This window comes from Gopherus evgoodei, chromosome 4 (genome assembly GCF_007399415.2).
Source record: "Gopherus evgoodei ecotype Sinaloan lineage chromosome 4, rGopEvg1_v1.p, whole genome shotgun sequence".
Taxonomy (NCBI): domain Eukaryota; kingdom Metazoa; phylum Chordata; order Testudines; family Testudinidae; genus Gopherus; species Gopherus evgoodei.
The window spans coordinates 12018814-12043539 of NC_044325.1; the positions used below are offsets into that span (position 1 = coordinate 12018814).

The 24726-nt window shown below is 41.6% G+C and overlaps 1 protein-coding gene across 12 annotated transcripts in view; it reads left to right on the forward strand.

The window, feature by feature from the left end:
- The window catches only part of TMEM260 (transmembrane protein 260), a 50890-nt gene extending 34594 nt beyond the window's left edge, over window positions 1–16296 (forward strand). For 11 of the 12 annotated variants that reach the window (XM_030562982.1, XM_030562985.1, XM_030562990.1 and 8 more), the window contains 11 exons: window positions 49–228; window positions 4201–4241; window positions 5263–5346; window positions 5847–5964; window positions 6191–6363; window positions 8054–8225; window positions 10137–10285; window positions 12450–12626; window positions 13774–13827; window positions 14462–14552; window positions 15649–16296. In XM_030562982.1, the coding sequence (XP_030418842.1) occupies window positions 49–228; window positions 4201–4241; window positions 5263–5346; window positions 5847–5964; window positions 6191–6363; window positions 8054–8225; window positions 10137–10285; window positions 12450–12626; window positions 13774–13827; window positions 14462–14552; window positions 15649–15921 (1512 nt within the window). In that variant the 3' untranslated portion in view covers window positions 15922–16296. The remainder of the gene's footprint in view (window positions 1–48; window positions 229–4200; window positions 4242–5262; window positions 5347–5846; window positions 5965–6190; window positions 6364–8053; window positions 8226–10136; window positions 10286–12449; window positions 12627–13773; window positions 13828–14461; window positions 14553–15648) is intronic. The other variant, XM_030562983.1, reaches the window with a different exon arrangement.
- The last annotated feature ends 8430 nt before the right edge of the window (window positions 16297–24726 follow it).

Below are 24726 nucleotides of genomic sequence, written 5' to 3' on the forward strand. Positions count from 1 at the left end.
TTAAATGAAAATAAACATTGTTGTGCAATATGACACATTTTGGTGCAGGAATTGTCCTTTGGCCATTTGCTGAAGTTGGGCTTATGCTTCTTGACTGGTTTGCTGCCTTATCTCTATCTGCCTGCCTCGTCCTACCTAAATCGAGCACGTTGGACCTGGGGAGACCAGACGACTTTTCAAGGATTTTTGACCCACTTTCTCAGGGAAGAATATGGGACATTCAGTCTGGTAAATAGTGTCATTTTCTAAAAGAGAAAAGTCTTCTTGAAGTTATGCAGCAGTAAAGCCTTTGTATTCATTAAGGTCAATGTCCTGCAGGAGAAGTGATGTAAAATATTAACCTTTAGCACTTTTATTCCGGAGCTTGTTTCTTGGGATAGCTAAGGTGGCTTGAAGAGTGGAAAAATAATCCACCTTTCATGCTATTCGGGGTACAGTTATTTACTGGAAAATGTACAAGTACATTCAGTTGCAGTCTTGTTACCAGTGTATATTGGCATGAAGAATAATATTTAAGAAAGGATGAAAAGTAAATTTTAAATTACCCTATCTTAAGTCAAATTATGCAGTTTTAGTTGTGTTGGGTTTTTAATTGTAAAACTTGGGGGAAATCTCAGCTGTTTAAAAAGTGTTACAAGCAGTTTTCATTTTTTTTCTTTAAAATAATGTACTTCTAATGTATTTCTTAGTATAAATGTTACATAAAATGAAAGAAGTTTTTTGGTTCTTGACCTCACCCCTAGTCTGAAACATTTTGACTTGCCCTTCTTCCTGCAAATACAGTAGTTAGATCCTTGTCCATGGAGTTTTGGGGCTTGGCTGGGTCCCTTTCCATCCTTGCATCAGGTTCCCTGTTTCTGGCAGCAAGAGGAGAGCAGTTGGTTCTCATCCCTGCATTCATGCCTCCTTCAAAGAATTCAATAGAGAAGAGTGGGAAACTAAAGTCTCATTTGGCAAACTCCAGAGGGTCCCAGAACCCAAATAGTCTGTGTAGAAAAGTCCAGTGTGCACAGTAGCTACATCACAACTTTTTGGTGCAAGCTCCAGCCTTGCTATAAAGAATACCACTACAACCTTACCTAAGGGCAGCATAGTTACAGCGTTTCTGGCAAAGGCTGTAATGCTTGCCGAAGGTAGTTTATTCACCAAAGATCCTGCAGGTAGGAAGATAGAGGCTACCTTCGGAAGGCACTTGGAAGCTTCTTCAGCTTTCCCTCAGATCCACTTTGTCAACAACCATCTTCTGAAAATCAGGCCCCTTTAAGCCATCTCAAGTTGGACGCCCAGGAATCAATCCCTGGTCAATTTACCCCATGACGTGCTCCTACACCACAGGTTACCTGCATCTGGTAGCTTAGCCTAGCCAAGATAGAATCCTCACCCAGGGTGATACATACTCTGGAAGCCATCGTCAGGCCTTCCACCCCTTCATAGATGGCAAGAGACTGAACAGGATTCTCTTATTTATGTCAAGTTAGGAATATCAACCTGGCAAAAACAGTGTTCCAGCTCTTCTGGGTTTCTTGTGTTTCTCACATGATTGCCTAGGTTTGAACTTAAGACCCTCCCACATCTCAGCTCTGCACAATATAAAAACCGCAGGCAGATCCAAGTGTTTGGTAGTCACCTGCTAGTTCAGGGCTACTGAAGGCATAATGTGTATCCAGCCAAAAAGTCAGGCCTGTTTTCCTGACCCTAGGACCAGACCACAGTGTTATGAGTTCTACATAACACTCCTTTTGAGCTGATAGCATCCTTTTTCCTGTGTTTTCTCTTCATAAAGATGTGCTCCCTCATCATACTCATATTGGTATAAAGAGTCTCTAGAACCTCTGCTCTTGGAAAGCGTGATCCTTGCTTGATTCCATGATTCCACAAGGGGTCATGTCATTCTTTGTGCTCCAGTGTAATTTTTTTTTACCAAGATAAACTCTTTCTTCCATGACTTACAGGGAAGCTTTCTTCTTTCATTTATCCCAAAGCCTCAACACTTAAAAGAAAAAGCGTGGTCGATGAAAAAGAAGCTGCTACCATTTATCTAGCTAGAACTGGCCACTTCAGGAGAACGTCATCTTCATTCATTTTTTTCCGTCCCAATATATGGGTCTGAAAACATGTAAATCCTTCATGGCTAGGGGAGCAAGTGCTGAATCAATATATATTCAGCTGCATATAAATTCATTCTAGAAAGAGATTTAATCCATTCAGCACATTTCCACTGCCTCATCTGGAGCAGGAAGGCCATCATCCTTCACAGAGGAAACCTACAAAGCTACCATATGCTCATCCGCTAACACCTTTTATATAGCACTAGGCAGTGGTTCTCAAACTTCTTTTTTTCATGGACCACTTGAAAATTGCTGAGGGTCTTGGCGGACCACTTAATGATCTTTCCAAATGTTGTTTGTACCGTTAGCGAACTATTGTAAAGCACTTTGGATAAAAGCGCTATATCAAAAAACCCGTAATAATAATTAACATTTTCGTAGATTCATAGAATATCAGGGTTGGAAGGGACCTCAGAAGGTCATCTAGTCCAACCCCCTGCTCAATAAAATAAAAGCACACAACTCATATTTTAATATCAGTAGTCTGACCTTTCTAATGTGATGGATGTGCCCTCTCCCCTCCGCCGCATCAGCACCCGAGGTGGGGCTGGGAAGGAGGGCCATCTCTCCCCAGCAGCCGCAGCCCTGGAGCTGGGGAAAGTCGCCTGTTTGGCCGCCACAGCCCTGCACATCCCAAATTCCCCCATCCCCTCTTACCCCAATGCCCCCTTCCATCTACCTCCTATTCCCCCCAAGGCCACCACCTCACCTTACATGTGCGTCTTCTCCAGGGTCCAGGCGCCTAATTTGTGCGGCCGCCCCGGCGCTCATCTTAGAGGGAAGTATCCGCGGACTACCTGAATGGAGCTTGCAGACCACTGGTGGTCCGCAGACCACAGTTTGAGAACCTCTGCTCTAGAGGCTTGACCTCCTGTCTTCAGCAGCAGCATCTGTCAGCAGGACGCCGTTCCAAACAGAGATGGCAAAATAAATACTGCTAATTGTAGAGAAGAGGAGGATCTTTTTCCTGTCCTACTTATTTCTTCTTCCATTAGCTTTTCCTTACTGCTCACGCCATTCTGAATGTCTCATATTAGGTGGGTGGGGATTGGAGTCTAGAATGGAAAGTCTTAGGTGGTGATTTCCTTTTTGGGACTGTTCTCTTTCCCAGTGTACAGCAGGTGAGGTAAGTTCTGTTGCTACGTCTGCAGTAGCCTCTTCTCAGGTCCATGTATGTAGTTAATACAACTGAATGAAGAGCTGTTGTGAAGAGTTTACTTTTCTCTGCTGCTAGGATCCTGGGCTTCTGTGCAGCTTTGGTACAGGGTGGCAGGAGGGCAGAAGGGGCATGGCCAAGCCCTCAGGGCACGTGGACAAACACGAGCTGCCGCCAGTATTCAGGAAGAGAGGTGCAGCCCAAATGTCTCAAATTGGGGGAGGTGTAAATCCCAGAAAATAAATCATTTAGTAACATATTTCTCATTTGGGCTGATATTTTTACTGTCTGTGAATGGCTTTTCTGTGTGTTAGACACGGGACAACACCCACGTATGATACGGATTGTCAGGACAGTCAGAAAGTAGACCTAGGATACTATGCATGTTTGTCAGTTAAGATTCTACTAAGGTGTATAATATGTTTCTGAAAGGGTGGAAGAAATAGTGATTTTGTAGTACACCTCTACCCTGATAGCACGCTGTCCTTGGGAGCCAAAAAAATCTTACCGCGTTATAGGTGAAACCGCGTTATATCGAACTTGCTTTGATCCACCAGAGTGGGCAGCCATTCCTGCCCCCCAGAGTGCTGCTTTACCACCTTATAGCCAAACTCATGTTATATCGGGCTGCATTATATCAGGGTAGAGGTGTATTTGAAATAAAGTTCTCATTGCATGCATGAAATACAGTACAATTGATAACTGGATGTCAAAAGGAATGTAACCTGCTGGACGATTATATCACAGCAAAGCTTCCACTAGAGCTTTGTCTTCAAAAATGTAAGTTAATCGCTATTATTTGTATTGGGGTCATGCCCAGAGGCTCTAGTTGGGGCCCCACTGTACTAAGCACTCGCACCTACACAATGAAAACACAGGCTGCGCCCCAAACAGTGTCCAGTCTAAGCACATGTTTTTTCTAACTTTTGTGTCTAGGCCAAATCGGAGGCAGGATCCAGTATGAGAGAAATGTTGCTGTGAGTAAAAGCTTTCACGCGCCCCAAAGTTGTGGGGTCATTCCTGTTCCCTCAATATTCTTTGTAATAATTATTCCTTTCCTGTAGTTCTGAGTTTCAGGACTTTGTAGCTTTGGTGGGGGATGTTTAGAAAGTAGGTGGCCATGTTGATGTGTGTTTCTAGGCCCAGCTTTGGCCCTGGGATGAATGCACGTGAGTCCTGTTGACGTTACAACTCTATTAAATAAAAATACCAAAGGAAGTGGGTGGATGCTGGGACACTGGGGTTTTTCCCTGCTGCCTAGCAAACGTGATATACGCTGTGTAAGTCAGAAAGTGCTGTTCCTGAGTAGGAAGGGCTAAATTCCGTTCGTTTCACACAGTCCAAGTAAGGAGTCTGGGTGCTGGAGTGCCCTGCAAAGGGAGTAATTTTACCACTAGCTTCCGCAATGGTGAGAGAGCTATTTCTCTGGCAGCTACTTCAGCTTTAGGGCTCCAGTAACCTATGATTGCTGCACCCAACCATCCCAGGTAAGAAGAGCTCATCACTACAATGTGCAAATCAAGATTCCGCCACTCACCAGTCGCATTCATCAAGAGCAGGGCGGCTAGCTGAGAGCTAGAGCAGGCTTAGCCCAGAGTAGCTTTGGTGTCAGCCAGCCATAAGTAACCAAGCTTTGTTCTGATTCGCCTTCCTCCGTAGTGAGGAGATTGTGGTGCGAGAGGTTAAATGCACTGTAATGCACTTTTTGAGAAGCACCCAGACCAATGGAGAGGCATTGCGCTATATAATGAAATGAATAAAATAATGGCAGGAAAAGACATTGTTTCTCCTTTTGTCTTCGCACCCAGATGGTTGGTTGTGTCTTCTGAAATGATGTTCATTCCACTTTTTGAAATACAAAACATCTTGGTTGCAATTTCATATAGCTATATCACAGTGCAGCAGGAATAAATTACACTGTGCTTATGCCGTACTTTCATTGACATTTTGTGCAAACTGTGATTTGGGGGGATGAAATGAAAATTGATTTCTCCATAGTTCTCAGGTAACACACATGAAAACAGAACTTTCCTTTACTGTCCCAGCCCTTGCGATCGTGGCGTGGTTACATACAGCAATGCAGTAAGTCAGAATGAATATGCTCTATTTTGTCTTTGGTTATCAACTTGATAGTTTTAAGTAACATTTTTCTGCACTGTGCCAATACAGAGCATTTTTAATCACAGTGGCCGCTTTCAGGGAGCCTGCTGATTGGTATGTCTTAATTAGACAAACTTTACTTGTTTCTGATTCTTCGCAATTAAACTTAATGTTTAATATGTAGCTCTGGAATCCTTCCATTGGTGGTGCACTTTGAAAAGAGAAAACTTTGATCTTTAGTAATAAAAGAGAATTGTAGAATCGTAGGGCTGGAAGGGACCTTGAGAGATCATGTAGTCCAGTCCCCTGCACTCATGGCAGGACTGAGTTTATCTAGAAGCCAATTCATTGTCTTAAATAAATAAATAAATATATATATATATATATATAATATATATATATATAATGTTTTTTCAAGATAAATATACTTTTCTGTTCTCCTTTTAATCATTTTCAGTGGAACGTTATATTGTTTCTTTTAGGGCTAAGCAGGAGAAGACATCAATGATATGGCTATTTACTGGAATGCTATGCATTTATTCATTATTCTTTGCTTGGAGGGCAAATTTGGATATTACAAAACCACTTTTTATGGGTGTGGTAAGTTTTGTGTTATATTAATTTTACAAAGAGATACCTGTCATGTCCAGTGGGCTACTCTTATCTATACTTACTTCATCAGAGTGTGCAGGTCTAGACAGTGCCACATAAAACTCAGTCAGAAATAGAGCGCTTTCGCTGAGCACACTGTGAGCTCTGCCACCTACAAATAAATAATAATGACAAGCCTGTCAGCTGGGTCCATTCTCGCTGTTTTGTGCCGTAGGTGGAGCGATTTTGGATGCAGAGCAATGCAGTGGTTGCTGTTCTAGCAGGACTAGGCCTGGCCTCTCTTGTCTCTGTCGGAAATACAGTGCTTGAGAACAACCGTGTGCTGCAGTGCGTGGAGTGGCTTTCCGCTGCTGCTCTTGTTACTAGTCAAATTTATGCCAATTACAGGTAACAAATACCCCAGAAATACTTCTTGACGGGACCTCATGGCCCTGTTACATTGCTAATCTCAGATTCGTTGTGGCCCTAACCATACTGCTCTCTTCTCAAATGCTTATAAAACTTTAAAAGGCCAATTTTTGGCAGTGGCGTGGAGGGTTTGGGGTGGTTCCTTGCATGGACTCAGAGGACGTACAAAGGCAGTAAAAGGCTGGGAGCTGTTTTCTTTGCTGGCTTTGGGGAAGGAAGGTCGCAGGTTCAAAGGCCACATCCAGAGATGGGTTTGGAGACAGTACTTTCCAGGGACTTTGTGGCAGTATCTTGTAGACCCTTTGACATGCAAGTACTGTTTTGCCTCCCACTCATCCTAGAGAAGCACCATTCTGTCCTGCAGGCCCTGCCCCCAGCACCTAAATCCCTGGAGCCATCACCCAAAGTGGCCTCAGATTATTTCCATAATTTGGTCCTGTTGATGCCATCTTTCTGATCCATGCAAGGGAGTGCCCTCCAACCCTGTTGGTATCACCCTTTCCATCCTTCTACACTGCCCCGCTGTCCTATGCTTTGATCTCCCTTTCTGGCAAGAAAACAAATCCCCTGCTTCTAGTGTTCCAGCCTGACTGCTGGAGCCATCTGGAATATAATATAATCTACTCCATTGTCTGCCCTTACTCTTTCTCTGGGACCAGAGATGCCACTCTGGCCCAGAGAGCTGGGGCCTCCTGGAGCGTCAGAAGAAAAACATGGCGGGGAACTAAATTGTTTTCAGACATACAAAGCAATACATTTCCATTTTATTTCAATAAAGAGGGTTACACATTTCAGTTGGCCTGAACGGCCATTTAGACCTTCTGCTGCTCTTTCCACATGCCTTGCCTGCCTCTCTGGGTACTTTGGGGGAGTTAAGGTCTCACCAGAGTCCTGTTCCATGGCCAGGCCAAAGTGTCTCCAGCTTGGGTATGAACTAATTCCAGGTGGCTGCATGCTGAAATAGAAAGGTTGCAAGAGCCAGAAGCAGAGAAGTGTGGGAAGTGTAGAATCCCTGAGTTCCTTCCCCACAGGCAGCTCATCAATTTACTACTGGCCTCCGAGGCATGTTGGCCTGTGGTCTAAAGTCATTCAACAGCCTATCCTAGAGCTTGTGACTGTGTGGAGTCTATGCAGTTTGGAAAACCACAGACATTTTGTGTTGGAGCTGCCAGTTAATGTTTGTTTTTTAAAATGACAAACAGCTGGTGCAAATCTGCCCCCTCCCTCTGACTTTATAGTCCCATGCTGAGATTCTCAATACAATGAGGTATTTTTTAAAGCTAGAAAAATGGTTTTTAATTGACACTCTCAGACATTTCATTGTACTGGCCCTTGCAACTAAAACTAATAAACGCTTGTCTGGGTTATATGGCCCAATAAAAATGGGAGGTTACAGTGTATTTATTTACAGTTATTGTAATGGCTCATATTTTTGCCACTTGCCTGCCATGTGACCTTGGGCAAATCGCTTCAACTTTTGTGTCTCATTTTCCCCATCTGTAAAATGGGGATTGTGATTGTCATAAAAGGCTTTGTGATCTGTGGGTGAAATACTACTGAATAGCTAGATGGGTATTATTTTTATTTCTGACTGCCTATCGAATAAAATTGTTTAAAGCCCCATCAATGTCTGTTTTAAGATGTTTATATTTTGTTGTCTTCTGTTAAGCATTTGTGACCAAAGCCGCAATTACGTTGTTGATAAATTTGCAAGGAACCTTCTGTCCTCCATGCCACCTGATGCAATAATCTTGCTCAGAGGAGACCTAACAGGGAATTCTCTTCGTTACCTTCATTATTGTGAGGGAATGAGACCTGATGTCACATTAGTGGATCAAGAGGTAGGTAAATACGTAGGAGGCAGTCCAAAACTTTGCTATAGAAAGCAAACACAGGTTCAGCTTTTCATTTTTTCCTTATGTTTCATTTTTCTGATTTATAACGTTGTTTTATAAATAGTCTCCTTTAGTTCAGGGTCTAATTGAAGTTTCCAAGCTCAGAGACCTGAAGTGATTGGGCTTGACTCAGAAGACATGTTCAAACCATGGAGGCCCATTTTCTTTATTGCAAGGCTGTGCCTCCCGCACTCCTCCAGAGTGGCATGAACTTTAAGAACTTTGTTGCTAGTGAGTTTGGCTTAGAGTGGAACATGTATGCCAACAAGATGGCACCACAACAGCCACTGGGTGTGAGGGAGAAGTGAAGAAGAATATGGCAAATCTGTAAATGTAAAAGAAAAGTGTTTTTTCACCTGTCAATACGGAGATACCCGTATCAATGTGTGTGTTTATGCAATAGCCAATGAGGTTTCCACATGGTTAGCCATGTGACTTGAATTTAATTATAGAGATACATTTTCTCAAGGTAACAAGCTGTCCAGTGTGAGATCTGCCCTTGGGACTAGCTGCACATAACTATAAAACACAGATCTGGGCTTGCACAGTTTGTAGAGAAATGATAGAAAGTACCCCAAAGAAAGTAGCCTTGATCCATAACCATGTGTCACTTGAGTTTGGGGCTATTCTGATGAGGCAAGTGAAATGCTCAATGAGATATTTCTCAAACGCAGATCCTTGAAAGCATGGCAATTCGCCCTCTCACAGAGGGGTTCTGACCCAGTACCTGCAATGGAGCGCTGCAATCATATGGGAAGCTTCATCATTTATTGCAAAAGATTGCTTCCTCCTTTCCCCAACCCTTGTGCCCAATCTGTCTCCCCTGGTGTGAGATGATACCTCTTGCCGCATGTCACTTTTGCCATTCTGTCCCCCTCTCCCCCCACTTCTTCCACGTTACCAGTTTCCCGGGAGGAGAGCTCTCAGGAGGACATCATCATACCCCTTCCTTGAAGAAGAGGGAGAGCTCAGTCAATGGTGCTTCAGAGGCAGATGCAGTGACGGGACACTGATCAGTGCTTCTGCCTCCTGTGCTCTCTTGTCAGCAACACGGACAACAGGAGGTGGAGGGGGAATCGGCTGCCCAAGTAATAGATAACTGAAAATATTCAGATGTCACTTACAGCCAATATTTGTGCTGTTTGGGAAGTTACTGGACCTGAAGCCTCTCGTGACTGCTCGGTGAAGAGAGAGACTCCCGTGGGTGCAGAAAGGCAACTGGAAAATGTTAAAAGGGGGAGCAAGTCTGAGATCTGTCCCCACAAGGCACTGCAAGATGGAAGCAGGCCTCTGGCCCCCACCCCAAGCAAGATGCTGACCGCAGTATGCCAGTGATGGGGTTTGTCATTTTGTAGAACGTTGCGGCTCTTTTCCTGCACTCTGTGTCATTTGCAATCTTGTGGGTGAGATTTTTTCAGGCTCCTAGTTGTACAGTTTTTATACAACTGCCTTAATGAGTCCTTTTATGTTTATACCTGTGGTGTGTTTGCAGGGTTTATTTCATTCCCTTGTAGCCCTAGAAGCAGGAAAGAGTTTTTTAACATGGAAAAGGAGATCACTTATTTCACTTTGTCACAAATGAGCACTGAAAGCTTGAAAGTGTAAAATGATCTATATTGCAAGGTTTTTTGATTTGCCTGCAAAACCAAAACATGCTGCCTAACGTTTAACCAAAATTTAGCCTCTTTGCACATCTCTAGTCAGTGGATACATTTACACACGCAGAGAAGTTTTTCTAGACTCTCTTGAGCCGATTTTTTTTTTAATCTGTGCAAACTTACGTTTTTTGTGTGCGCGCAGGTGGGGAATTTAGTCTTAAAGTTTAGATCATTTAAATCTTTTTATCTTTTGTGGTAGATGATGACTTATGAGTGGTATTTACCAAAGGTGGCAAAGCATTTGCCAGGCATCTCTTTTCCTGGGAAGCGGTGGAATCCTGTGGAAGGAATATTACCCGATGGAACGCTCACGTTTAATCTCCATCATTTTCTCAAAGTAAATAAACAGTAAGCATTTCTTTCCTAAAACCTTTAAGCTTTTTTTCGTAAAATTGTTTGCCTAGCAGCAGCTATTACATTCCAAAAGACCAATTGTCTACACCAACTTCCCCACTGATTTAATTGTATATCTAGGCCGAAGTAACACCGTCCAGCTATAAACTTTATTGTTCAGGAGGAAAAATAAAAGGTGATTAACAAAAACTGCTTGTAAGATCTTGGCACTATTCAGTTAAAAAAAGCAAAGCTCCTACATACTTGAAATCACCACAGGCGGAGAGAAAACTTGTCGTTTCCCCTTCATGACACTGCAGCCATCTTAGTAGTATGGAATGAATGTACTCCAGGAATAAACATTTACAGAAATAGCCTCATAAGAGCAAAGAAAGGATTAAACACTCACATGAATAAGAATAGCATCCGCTTTTTGACTAGCCAGGAGAAACATGGCAAGGGCTTCAAGGCATAAGACGATTGCCAGGTGTGGTCAGGAAGAAATGTGTTTCCATTCCATGGTGTGATGGTTCCCAGCTGGCCGTGTGCACTGGAGGGGTTTCCTTACTTCTGAAGCATCCAGTGTTGGCCATTCCAGAGGTGCAACACTGGACTGAACGTTAGACTAATCCACAGAAATTCCCCTTCTAAAGTTAAATGGCCTTGACAGGCATGTAATAGCAGTGGTTTCGGTATTCAAAGCCCAGCAAGTCAAATGCTGTGTATACCACAACACTATGCCAATAACCATGAGCACCTAATGAATAAAGATTGTGACACACATAAGAGTGACCATTGAATAAGGATGGGCAATATAGTGCTGAGTGTGCAACTGCCAGGTCTCCTAGCTGCAGATCTTGAGGACAGAGCTGTGTGGTCTGGACACAGGACTGGGACTGGAAACTCCTGATTCTGATTCCAGTCCTGACAAAGACTAGATCTGCAGTTCTGAGCAAGTCAGTTAACACACATTCCTAACACCAGAGTTCTAATAGTGTTCTTCTGCATTAATTGATAGGGACAGAAAACCTTGCCTATGATATTGATCTGGTAATTTTCCCTTTTTTTTAATAAAAGTAAGTATTTTAACAGTTGATCTCTGGAAAAAAACACTGTTTCTGCATGTGTGTGCCTACATCTATGTTTTCAGACTTTGATACGCTCCTTTCAACCTTACTGGTTCAGCTGTAGAGCTCACAGACTGCAAGATGCCTTCCAGTTTGCTATCTGGTGCCCAGTGGTAGGGGTGCTAGAAATAACTTAATAGATTCAATGGAATGGAAGGAGGGGGGGTGGCTTATGCAGCACTGGCAGGTACACCCACATGCAGCTGCATGGGGAGAAGGCACTTTGGCATAGAAAGGGTTACATTCATTCTGCCCTGGGCAGCCCCTTCTTTGAGTGCACCCTCTGTTGCCACAACCTCAGCAGACAGTGTGTGAGCTGAGCTCCCTTCTGCCCCACATCAGTGCTTCTAGGGGGGATGGGCCATGCTGTTCCTGTAGTCTCCTCCCTCCTTCGTGAGCCCCCCAGCAGCACCTGAGGAGGAGACAGACCAAGCTATTGCGCCTCTGAGTGGAAGTCCTGCAGGTGCTGCAGCCTGTCTCTCTATATGCTAGTGTACACCTGGCTGGCCCCCGCCTGGAAACTGAATAAGGAGCCCGCTCCACCAACACAAGCCAGGGGAACAGCCTCCCCCCGCCCACACACACACCTGTTCGTCGAGTCCTGCCCATTTCAAGACTGTCAGGAAGACCCATCCTCCCCAAACTGATCATCCAGCTCACCACCGGCAGGGCCCATTCTCCCACCTGACCACTGTGGAGGTCAGAAGATGACTTGTTTGTCAGCACTGCTGCCAACAGGAGCCTCAGGACAAAACCATCTGTTGGCCGGCGCCATGGCTGCTGTGGATGCGAATAGCCGCCAGGCAGGGGAGCCATTATCTGCTGGGATGTTGCAACAATCCTCGCTTCTTGTCAGTCCCAAATAGCACATACTCACTGAACACTGGTTTCAGATCTTCTCCCAGTTCACTGCCTGTGCATTGTCCCCGATGCCATGCTTTGTACTTGTTGACACTCGGGAGGAGCTGTTTTCCACTGTAGTGGTGAGTAACGCAGTGAAAACTAGAACGCTGAAAGCATTTACAAATAACGAGGTCTCTGTTTTTTGACAGTAAGGAAGCATTTGCGTGCATAGGACTTAACGAAGGGGACTCAACTTGGAGAAAAAGCTATTCACTTTGGCCATGGGGTTCCTGTGACAAATTGGTTTCTTCAGGAACTGCTTTTAACCCAGGAGAGTGGTTACGTCTTACAAGGAGTATCTATAACTGGACTGAAGACTATGGAAGGTATGAAGCGCGACTGTTTCAAATCTTATTTGTCTTTCTTGGCCTTGTAAATCAAGAGGGACTCTGTGCTGGGTCTTCCGGTTAATTAGTCCGCTGCCACCAGCATAAACAGTGGGGGAGCTGTGTGTTGCAGTGTTAATTCACTTAGCAGTTCTCCTTCAGAGAGCTAGGCTCAAACACTGATGAGGTTAGGAGTGAAAATTAGCTTAGAGGCATCATCAGTTTTCCTCCACCATGGTGAGTGTGGTACCACTCTCCGGGATTAATCGTGTCTCTATGAGAGGTTTGGGAATGGGCTAGTGAGGATCTTTAGGACTGGTGAGGTACTTCATAACTATAGATTTGTTGGCACGTTAAGTTGAAATTGAGGGGCAACCACACAACTCGGTAGGGGCTTATAAAGCCTTTTCCGGTTATAGTCAGCGCTGTGATCCCTTGTCTTCAAGAGCACAAAGGCCCCTCACTATCGAAGCACTAAAGCGCATGTCCTTAAGTCCATCTCTATTCAGTGGACCACTTAAGCACATGTTTAAATCCCAGGGAAGTCAACGGCATTTCAGCATATGCTTAAGTGCAATGCTGAATTACAACTTCTGTTCCCCAATTTAATAACAAAAGAGTCGGGTGTTTTAAAGTGTAAGATTATAATCTCAGTAGTGCCTGCTTGAAAGAAAGATGCTATTTATATTACAGTGTTAAAACTATGTGACATGGGCCAGTTTGGTGACTCACTGGCCTCAGATGTTCTTTTCCTTTTTCACAGGGGCCAAGAGTATTAAGGACATGACTTATCTAACTCCCAAAGCATCACAAACAGAGCTATAAAGGGTGCTTATATCAAGCCGCCCAGCCTCAGGATGGTCAGCATGCTGTGAGGCGTAAAAAAGGAGCAGCAAGAGATTATATCTAGAGAGAAAAATAAGGTTTATCCAGGAGCAGGTTCATTCTGAATTCCTTGCTGCTGTGCCCTAGGCTTCATGGCCACATTCCTTCTGCTTAGGTGATTTATAACCTGAGAAGTTGGAGGGGAAGGGGTTTTGTCATAGAGTGCAAGATGATCGTGCAGTGGGTGATATGCGTGGAGTCCAATGGATAAAATGCAGTGCTGTAGGCGGTGTGGTTGAATTTTACTTGAATTGTTTTTTAGGTTTGATCCATCATCATGGGAAGCTGTAGCAAATGAAGAGATGTGGCAAGCCAGGTGAGGTTCCCTTCACTTCCCAGCAACCCACGGCTAATGATTTCAATTTGTTGCCACAGAACGCATGTCAAAGTGGGTGCTGTAATAGCGGGTGTTGCTTTGCCGCAAAGTGAAATATTTCCCCCTCAGAAAAAAATAACTGTCTAGAGGAAGACTTGCCTAACAGGAAAATTCCCTGCATCCTATGGATTGTACATCAGCTTGATGAAATGGTTAGAACGGAGTGAATTCTGTTGACTAGCTCCTGCAGAAATGTGGATTTTGCTGAAAATGTCTCGATGAAGGAGAGTATAGTTTGGAGATATATTTTCTCACTCTATTTGTGTCAAATGTAATCCACAGTAAACTTTCAAGTGGAGAAGAGATGGGCTTTCATATACCATTATAACAGGCTTTTGGGGATGTATCTTCCATGAGACAATATTGAAGGTTTTGCTTAATGTGAAGTGACCTAGTTGTATTAAAAAAATTATTAAATAAATTAATAATAATAATAATAATTGGAGATGTACCTATCTCCTAGAACTGGAAGGGACCTTGAAAGGTCATTGAGTCCAGCCCCCTGCCTTCACTAGCAGGACCAAGTACCTAATGTTGTTATAATTGTCTTGACAGAGTTTATTCTGTTTTCTAGGATGAAAACTGCCTTCTTTATCTTTGACCTTGCAGAAACTGCTAGCGTGTCTCCAGATATAAAATCCCAACTTTATACCTTTGCATACAATGTAGGTAACTTTCTCTCTCCGTTTTTCCTTTTTTTGTTGTTGTTGGTGAGCTATCTCTAGTGCTCTGATACCATAGCAAGGCCCAGGGCATGTATACATAGCTAGATAGCATGAGTGCTGGATGTGTTCTTGTTCATCCAATCCAAGTCTATAACAAATTGAAAGGGGATTGTTCAGGGATTTTACCCAGTCCTGTTTCCCCCTTTAAAAGTCTGCCCCAGACAATTGCAGCAGCCTGTCTGGATGGTCATTCGGTTAGCAAATAAAGGTGATGCTAGAAACGATCTAGCTCGCACCTTGTTTTGTAGAATGAGCTACTCCTAACCCATGCCAGTTGAGCACTGTAGCTCCCATGTCCATGCATAGCTGTGCCACAGTGCTGGACCAGCAAATAAAACATTCTAAAATCTTCCTTCTGGAAATAAGTTGTGCTGCACTTCACACCACTAGAAATATTAGCTGTGACCTCATTAGTGGCTCATTAATTGGTAGTACCTGATGGGTAAAGGTATTAAATGATACACAGTAACAAAACTAATAATCTCCATTGGTAGAGATGAGGAAGGTCTTAGCCCAACAGATGAACCATTAATAGTTTTCTTAAGTTGTTCCCTACTGTGTAGCATTTTGAAGTTTGAATCGTCCCCTCTTCAGGCAGATTCTTAAGCACGTGCCTAACTTTTGAGCATGTGAATGGTCCCATTGAAGTCAATGGACTGCTTAGGTCCTCTTTAAGATGTCCCGATCTTCTGAACTATTGGGTAAATGTCTTTCCATGCGTTACAATTGAATCTCTTTTCCGTAGGATAACAACTCTCTCAGGGAAGAGTATTATGTCATGGAATGGGATTATATCATTCATTTGCAGCGTTTTAAAAAAACTTAGCAGTGCTAGTAAATGACATATTTTTGCCACCTAGTGCTATTCCAACTCATAATTCTCTGCATTACTACTAGATTGATTTCACAGACGTGCCATTCTAGATTTTGGCCGTCAAAATAATGTTTATCGTGTCTGTTTTCTTAACTCTATACAATTCTGGGAAAGCCACTAAAGAGAGAAATGTGTGTGCTTTATATTTTATTTATTTTTTAGTCATACAAGGAAATCATCAATTCACATAAAAACCACCCAGTCAATTGGCATAAAAACTATGCGATAGCTTGCGAAAGGATGCTGCGTCTCCATAAGATGGATGTGGACCCTGAAATGTTGTTATCTGAAACTGTTAAACATTTCCTCCTCTATACGGAGAAAGCAGAGGATGATCCCCAGCGAGCAGATATTTTGCAGGCTGTAAAACACCTGAAGAAAGAGCTGCAGGGGCTGAGAAAAATGAAAAAAAATCTGGAGCGGCAAGCTGTATAGAACCCATTTGTGGACCTGCTTTCTGAAGTGTTAAAATTCTGAAGTCGGGAGGTAAAATTGAATCCATTATTAACAACGTGAGAAGGTTTTTTAAATACAACAGAACTGATAGTGGAAGGAAATCAAGTGGTCGCCTGGATGGAAACGTAGCACTGTTCTTTCTTTTGCTGTTGCCAGATGAAGAGTTCTGATAGCCAGCGCACATTTGACATTGATTTGTATAGAAAAAAATTGGTTACCAAATTAAGCACTATGTTTAAAAAAATAAAAAAGTGAGGAAGTCCAAAATACTGTGTGTGAAAATACGTCCATTGATTTTATTTGATATGTATAATTGCCTCATAAATATATAAAATTCATTTCCTACAAAAAGTTCCTTCTGTTGTCGCGTTCCAGCTATATAAAATATCCCTATTTTGTATTTTTTTGTGTACAGTATTACACACTGCCATTAGAGAGAGCGTGTGGGTGTTTGGGACGTAGGATCATTATTCATAGTGGGTGAAACCATGGTTCAGTTACACAAGTTATCCAGAAAGAGTGCTGGTAAAACCTTTATACCTCACGACACTTTCACACATCCTGTAGATGTTACAGATGCTACAAAGAATAGTTTTAGAAATGTTTTAGAGCATTTTAGCTGAACTATTTTTTGTCTTTCCTGTAGAGCCAAGTGTGTCAGGCTCAAGGGACCAACAGAATTGTCAAAAAATGACCTAAAAAACCTGTTCTATATTTTATTTTGTTACTGATTTTGATTCCTTTTTCTTTGGTCCTTCAAGGGCTAAAACTGAGTGCTGGGCCTCCACTGGCAAGGTAGGAATTTTACCTTCCCAGTGATTATAAATTCCCGTTTCTAGCCCTGCAGGCCCTTGAGATATTTTTAGATTTAGAGACGCTATCGTTGGCCCACGATGGAATCTTGGTGGAGGTAATTTTGGGGGGAGAAAGAGGAAACATTTATGTGGCAGGTTGAATTTTTTTTTTTTCAGTAACCACTGATCAAAGCTACCTTGGGGTTTGGAACCTTAGAATAAGTGGAGATTGTACAGTGAGCAGAGTGCAGGAGAAATGGTCAAGGTGCACCATAGGTTTATCACATGGCTCTGCAATTTATTATATGAATTTCCCCCCTCACATATACACACATATATATATATATATATATATATATATATATATTCTATATGTAATACATCTGTCTGTGCATATCTGATTCTGGACTGTTACTCCACGCACCAGCCCTGATATTTCTCAGATATTCTTCATATGTAGGGTCTGTGTTTTTCAATGAAACAGCTTCATTCCATTCCATGGAGGCTTAAGTGGACACTGAGTACTTACAGATCACACTTCTATCTGAAAATTCTCACTCTCCGGTTGTTCCGTTACAATATTAGAGAAAAATATTTTCCTCTCTTTCTTTCCATTTTGGTTACTGTGCACATTTGGCAGCACGTTTTGAATAGTCAGTCGCTCGATGTTTGTGGTGGGCGATTTGCAAACACTGAGAAGAATGGGAACTTGTGGTTATAAAACCACAAAAATTGCCAGGGTGACTCAGAGCTTGTCTGCACGAAAACTTAGTTGTGAGCATGTTGGGGTGCTAAATGCGCCGAGTATCCATGTGGGCCCTGCTACTGTGCACTAAAAATTTCCTTTGATCTGTGTTCCCTTTGTTCCGCTTTGATCTACCTCACTTTGACATGGGAGGAGGGAGCTTTTAGCGTATAGCAGACACTGGATGCATGACATGGGGTTGATTTACACCTCAGCTTGCCACGAGCTAAGGCTTCTTCTAGACAAGTCCTCAGGTGTATTTTAACTCATTGTTTTGCAATTGACTAGATTTCAGGTTGATAGTACCCTTCCATTTTGTCAATTACTATATAAGTAAAGCATTCATATAAAACTACAGTGTATCATACATCCCTGCATACCAGCCTTTTAAAATGAGCGTTCTTCTCCCTTCTCTTGATCAGTCCTTCAGCACAGTGGATGACATTAGGCGCCCCGGTTTTTGGATTGCCTTTGTTCCCTATATTAATCACAATCCGTTCAGGTAAATATGGTTAGGCAATTTCTACATTGATTAGATGCCCCTTCTTAGCTGCAGCGTCCTGAAATAATTTGAAGCCTTTGTAGATTCTAAAGCCTACTTGGGGAAAATGCAGAGCCACGCAAAGACATTTCAGCTATGATCTGATTAAAATAATGTGTCATCTCTATTTTAGTAAGTAGCAACACAAACCAGAGAAGAATTCTCTCCCAGAAAAATACATTCCCTGGCTGGAAAATTATTGGAAATGTGAAGCTAGCAAACAGCTATTTTAAGGGGTCAGGAGGGAATTTCCCTGCATTATCTATTCCCCAATACACATGTTGTAGGTAGATAGAGAGAGATCGTGTGTGTATTTAGAGGTGAAAAATATCACTGTCATCAGACTGTGAAGGTAAAACTTTGGAAGCAACAGAAGATTCAAGATTTTCCGTTCAGTGAAACCATTTGGATTAGGTCTGCTGTTACTTTTACTCAAAGCAATTGTTCTGAGAACATTTCAAAGCCTACATGCTAAACGGCAATGCTCAGAGATGCTGGCAGAAGTTTAATTTTTATCGGCTCCTCTTAGGTGGCACCCTTAAGTTTATCAAACCAGCAAAGCTGATATAGTCTTCGTTAGTCTCAGTTGCACAAATCGGTTGCCAAGTAAACAGGATTTTGCATTTTCCTAATTACTTTCATATGTGTGTTTTACCTCTATTTGTTCTCTTGCAGAACTGGTCCTAATAATTAGCCAGACTCCTGCTGCCTAAATGGAAAAAAGGAGACTTCTGAGGGTTTCTCTTATAAATTCATTTCTGTTACAAGCATCTTTTATACATATTACTGAAGGGAGTGCACTAAGAAATGCAAATAATAGTTCTTTATTTTATTATGACAGTTAATTAATAGCAACCTGTTTTAATGAATAAAGTCACTCAGAGTCCTTCAGCACTTCCTAAGTAGAGGCCAGAATCTGTAGGGATTCTTTTCCCCCCAATTGTATAGCTCCTAGACTCCAAGCACTATATAGGCCTCTGTATAGAAATGCTCACTAATGAAGAGGGAGGGGTAGGAGCTTGTCTGCATTCAAAGATCACTGGTGAGTCATTCAGCAAGAAAAGGCCCCTTACTAGGAATAGTCACAGTTCCGTGGCATTGTATTAGCAAAAGGGTCTGATCAAAGGTCTCCTGTGGAGCTTGCATGGTTCCTTTTCAGACTACGACCATAATTAAAACCACTAATTCTCTTTTAAAATGCTGCAGGATGCCATGTAGGCATCTGTCTGGAGTGTCCTTTGTGATGTCATAAGCTGTTAAGGACCAGTGCCGAGGGCTTTTGAGTGAAATGCCAGTCATGAAGGTGCTTCAAGACAAGGGTGCCTCTAAAGGCTTGACAGGGCCTTGACTACACAATTCGAGCTGAATTTGCCCCTTGTCAGCTGCCAGTAAATAAATCTCAAAGGAGGAAAAGCTGAAGTTTCATTACCTGATCCGTGGGGCTTTGTTGGTTTTGGCATCACACAGGGGAAGCTCTTGCCCCTCCATTCTCTGGATTTGAAGATGTCCATTGGAGCCTGCAGCGTCTGGGTAGGGTTCAGAGCGGAACCTTTTGAAGAGTGTCAATAGTTGTAACAGTTCAGCTGTTAGTAAGACAAATAAATGGAGGAGCTCATTAATCCCCTTTTGGCTCTCGGTGCCTTTTGCCCTTTTATCACAGCCTTATTAGGCTCCTGCTCATCTTGAACCAGAAAAAATGAATTGAGGTTGTTGAGTCCTAATTGGCAAAGACTTTTAATCATGGGCCAAGAAATTTCACTGACTTGAAAGTAACTTCTCCACAGGGAGGAACCAAAAAATGCTTGGTTTACCTTAAAACAAAACCAAACCTGTTGGGGTTCAGTGCAGTGTAAAATGTTAAGCAAGCAATTGGTCTGTGCTTACACTGCATACATTCACTGCTTATAAAATAATCGTGGCGCCAGAATCCTAACAGGAAGATATTCTTTCCTGAGATTGAGTTGGATTTTGCGTGTCTGCATCACCATTAAATACCCATGTATGCGATAGAAACACCTACCCATTCAAAACAACACACTTCCCTGGAAGCTGTTCTCCACAGGCCAGGGAGTGATGTTCGGCAACCTTTCAGAAGTGGTGTGCCGAGTCTTCATTTATTCACTCCAATTTAAGGTTTCGCGTGCCAGTAATACATTTTAACATTTTTAGAAGGTCTCTTTCTAGAAGTCTATAATATATAACTAAACTATTGGTGTATGGAAAGTAAATAAGGTTTTAAAAATGTTTAAGAAGCTTCATTTAAAATTAAATTAAAATGCAGAGCCCCCCGGACTGGTGGCCAGGACCCGGGCAGTGTGAGTGCCACTGTAAATCAGCTCGCGTGCTGCAGGTTTCCTACCCCTGTTTTATAGGGTGGAAAAGTTGATATCAATCATTTGAAATTATTTATACAGTACATGAAGTGTAATGATACTGCATAGTTTCCATCTGCCCAGTGATGATTTTCATCCTGGGATATTGCACCATATCTAACAACTGTGATATCTCATTAAACCAGTGGCTCTTTACCTTTCCAGACCACTGTACCCCTTTCAGGAGTCTGGTTTGTCTTGTGTACCCCCTACTTTCACCTCATTTAAAAACTACTTGCTTACAAAATCAGACATAAAAATACAAAAGTGTCACAGCACAATATTACTGGAAAAACTGCTGACTTGCTCATTTTTACCATATAATTATAAAATGAATCAATTAGAATACAAATATTGCACTTAAATTTCAGTGTATAGTGTACAGAGCAGTATAAACAAGTGATTGTTTATATGAAATTTTAGTTTTACTGACTTCACTAGTGCTTTTTATGTAGACTGTTGTAAAACTAAGCAAATATCTAGATGCACTCCCAGAGGATCTCTGCGTTAGGGTGACCAGACAGCAAATGTGAAAAATTGGGATGGGGTGGGGGGTAATAGGAGCCTATATAAGGAAAAACCCCAAAATTGGTACCGTCTCTATAAAATCAGGACATCTGGTCACCCTACTCTGCATACCCCTAGGGATACGCATGCCCCTGGTTGAGACCCACTGCCCTAAACACACAAAAAGGGGTTGAATCCACCAATCCATAACTGTAGGCACTTCGGTGTTTTTACTGTAAACCAAAATTTTATTTAAACAGAGATTGTGTTAAATATAGAATTAATTTGTGTGTTTTCCTCCCTTGGCAAGTGAAACAAAAAATAACTGTTTGCATGTCTCAGAATGCTTTTATGCTTATACTAAAAATGTCATGGTCCAGCATAGCCCGAAAGACCTCAGAGTCACGCATTATGGCACAAAACCCTTTCTCTGATTTTCACTACTTAACTTGTGTGTTTTGGAAATTTACCAGACTAGGCTTCAGCCTTAAGGATGGTATTTACAAGCTTAGATCTGAACAAAAAAGTCCTGATGAGTTGCTGGCTTGCTTTAAGTCATCTGGTTAACTGCAGCACCCACTAAGAGATGCTGGGAGAGGATTGTCCATATTGCTCATCCTGACACTTGTCACAAATGCAAAACAGCTCTAAAGCCTGTACTCACAAATGAATGAGTCATGTTTCCAGGGAATTCTGGGAACATTTAAAGGACAAGATCTTGGCACATCATTACATGAGCAAACATGCAGCTAAAGCTTCTGCAGTGATCATGATATCAAATGAAGACATCATTGTCAGTACCCTCTAAAAGTCTGTTTAATTTGGATCTGCATGGCAAGTCTAATTCGAGCAGCAATCACAGAGCAATGTTCCTACCTGGATGCGTATATAAGCTATGAGTTTTCCACAGGAAATGTGGCTTTGCAATTCTGTAGTAAGATTTTTTATTTTTTAATTTCTCATCCCTTTACAATAAACCAGCATACAATCTTCGGGCAAGATTTATTGATGTAAAAGAATTACTAAATGCCATTCTCAAAATAGTGACTATTTGCAAGTTCCAGACTCCACCCCTTTGAATGCAGATCTGGAAAGTTTACTACTCTCAAAACTCCATATTAATGGCAAGTCAGTGGCATTACAGACTTTTAACGTTGGTGTCCAGTCTGGTTGGTGTCCTTAGATGACATAAATAATTTAAAATAAAATTAAAGTGAATTGCATGACCTAATTTTCTACAATCAGGAGCCATTTGGTTAAAGCTGAGTTACTAAGATTCAAAGAGAATGGAAAACAATACACAAATCCGAACAACCTCACAGTATGGTCTTTCTTTCTAAAGCCTTCGAATGCTCTTAAATATGCCACAAGATATTTAGGGGTGAATCACGAGAACGCTGCAGATCAAATGTATGAACAACCTGCTAAACTTTGAGAACCTTGAAAACAAATAAAAGAGAGGTAGCTCCTCTCCCCCGGCCCCCTCCACACACCTGTAACCTTATTTGGTACATTTTGGGGGGGGGGGTTGTATTATTATTACTTTTTTTAATTTGGACTTTGATTCAGGAATTCATGTAGCACATCCCTTAATGTAAAAGCCCTTTATAATTGAGGTTTGAGGAAAAGGTAGCCCCTTTACTGTTCATAGCTACTCCTGAAAGGATATCTTAATGTGTCTTGACTTTTTTGTTGCATGCAGAAACTTGACATTTCAGTAAAAACTTGTTTAAAAATGAGAGCAACCAAAGATGAAGAGAAGGATCTGCCTCAGTTTACATCAGCTGAGATTGTGGTTCAAATGTGTTCTATTGGTGGTTTTTTATGCCAAAGAATCTTGTTTCCCTAATATAACACAGGGCTTATCTTGAAGCTTTGCTTTTTGTATTGCTGCCAAATTGTCTGATCTATAGATATGAATATACTGATCATCAGTGAATCTGCGATTCATGACTCCTCTTCATTTGCTCTAGTGTTTTACCCACATACATTTTTGCATGGGGAAGAATAAGATGGTTGGTGGCAGTGAGGAACATAAAGGTCATCCCAGATATTATGGTGTAGGCTTGTGATGTCATTGCATTTTAAAATGCAGGAGAAATAAGGTAATTCATAAAACATTTTTATATGGAATTATTTCTTGCCAGCATGCAGAAAAACACTTTGCAGACAGATTTAAAGATGCGGTTCAGAAGCAGGGAAAATGTATTTTAAAAACCATACATTCATAACCTGATTCTTGGAAACTGATCAGTTGCATTACCATGATTAGTCAATTCCACACTTAAACTCTTTTGAAGAATTCCGTTTGGTTTTGGTAGGAAAAGCCCATTTTTTACAGCTGAGACAGTTTGAAACACCAGTTATTCTGGTTTTAAATAAAGAGATTGTTTCAGTAAATCCATGCAAGCATCTCTCCCTTTTGTGAGAGACTTCAGAATGTGGGCTCTAAAGGTAGAACAGCACATTACAGTGATATGTTGGGATGATCTGACTTGTTCAGGGTTTTGCTTTGTTTTTTCCTAAGATTTGCTTTGAAACTTTTCATTATGCATGTACACGTTCTTTTCTTCAGTTGTCCTATTACTTCTCTCTCTGCGTATTTCCTATTTAGACTTCCTATTATGGAAAAATCAACTGGTTAAAGTTTAACCTCAGTTGTTGTTTTGTTTTTCTGCCAGGAAAACTACAGTACAAAACCCACTGTGCCGATCTAACAAATTTGTGTAGTAAATCTGAGTCTGTGACAATGTGTGGCTTTAGAATATTTTCCTTAAAAAACACTAAAAGTCGTATCCAATGTCTAGCAAGATTATTACATCAGGGCAGGTAATAGCCATAGTAAAGTAGATCTTAATTAAAATCCTTTTTTACTCCACTCATAATATGCTGTCTATGCTTTAAAAGGTACTATGACTTTACTGAACTCCTAGCAATACTGGTGTAGATATTCACCTATTTTACTAGAATAGAAAACAAACTGCTTAGTACTACTCAGATTTACTATCTAAATACTGTTTATTGTGTACATGGTTCTCTCATCCCTCTCTGTTATGCCTGATGTTGTCACCATAGTAATGAACTTTTCTGTTGTAGGATTCTGATAATCTAACCTTGTTTGGTCCTCTGGTTCCTGTCCTCTGCAGCATGCAAGGGAGTAAGCTACTGTAATGCTCCAATCCTGGAAATGCTGATGCTCACAATTAACCTTTCTCAAATGAGTAAGTTCCATTGACTTCAGGGAACTACTGACATGAGTAAAGTTAAACACTTGCATAAGTGCTTCCACATCAGGGCATTTGTCTTTGATAATGTATATAAAGGAAACATACTATTTAGAAACACCAGAACTCTGGGGATCTTACTATATCTTCGAGGTTTTAATTTTTTTTAAATAACAGTTACATTTTTTAGTTCATTTTAATTCTTCCTGCAGCCGCAGGTTATTGAGAGAGACTGCGTTTGGGAAGAGTGGGTGACCCCTAAATACCATAATTCTTTCCAAAGATGGTTTGGGATTTTGCGGTTTCATTAGCATTTGCGGATAGAAATATATTTAAATTGGCATTATGCTAAGTGATTATTCTTACAGGATGTGAAATTAAATAAATTTTGCACAGCATGAAATTATTCCTGCCACGTACTGAGTCTGGTGGCAGATCTTTTCGTTTGGACAGTGAACAAGGCTGGATAGCAAAGAAACAAAGCAGGGCAGGAGAAAAAAACTACCAAAGGTAAGTCCTTGTAGCAAAAATATTTTTGGCTGGATCAAATATTAAACCTGCTACTACAGATTTCACGCTTTGCATTCCGAAAGCAGATGCA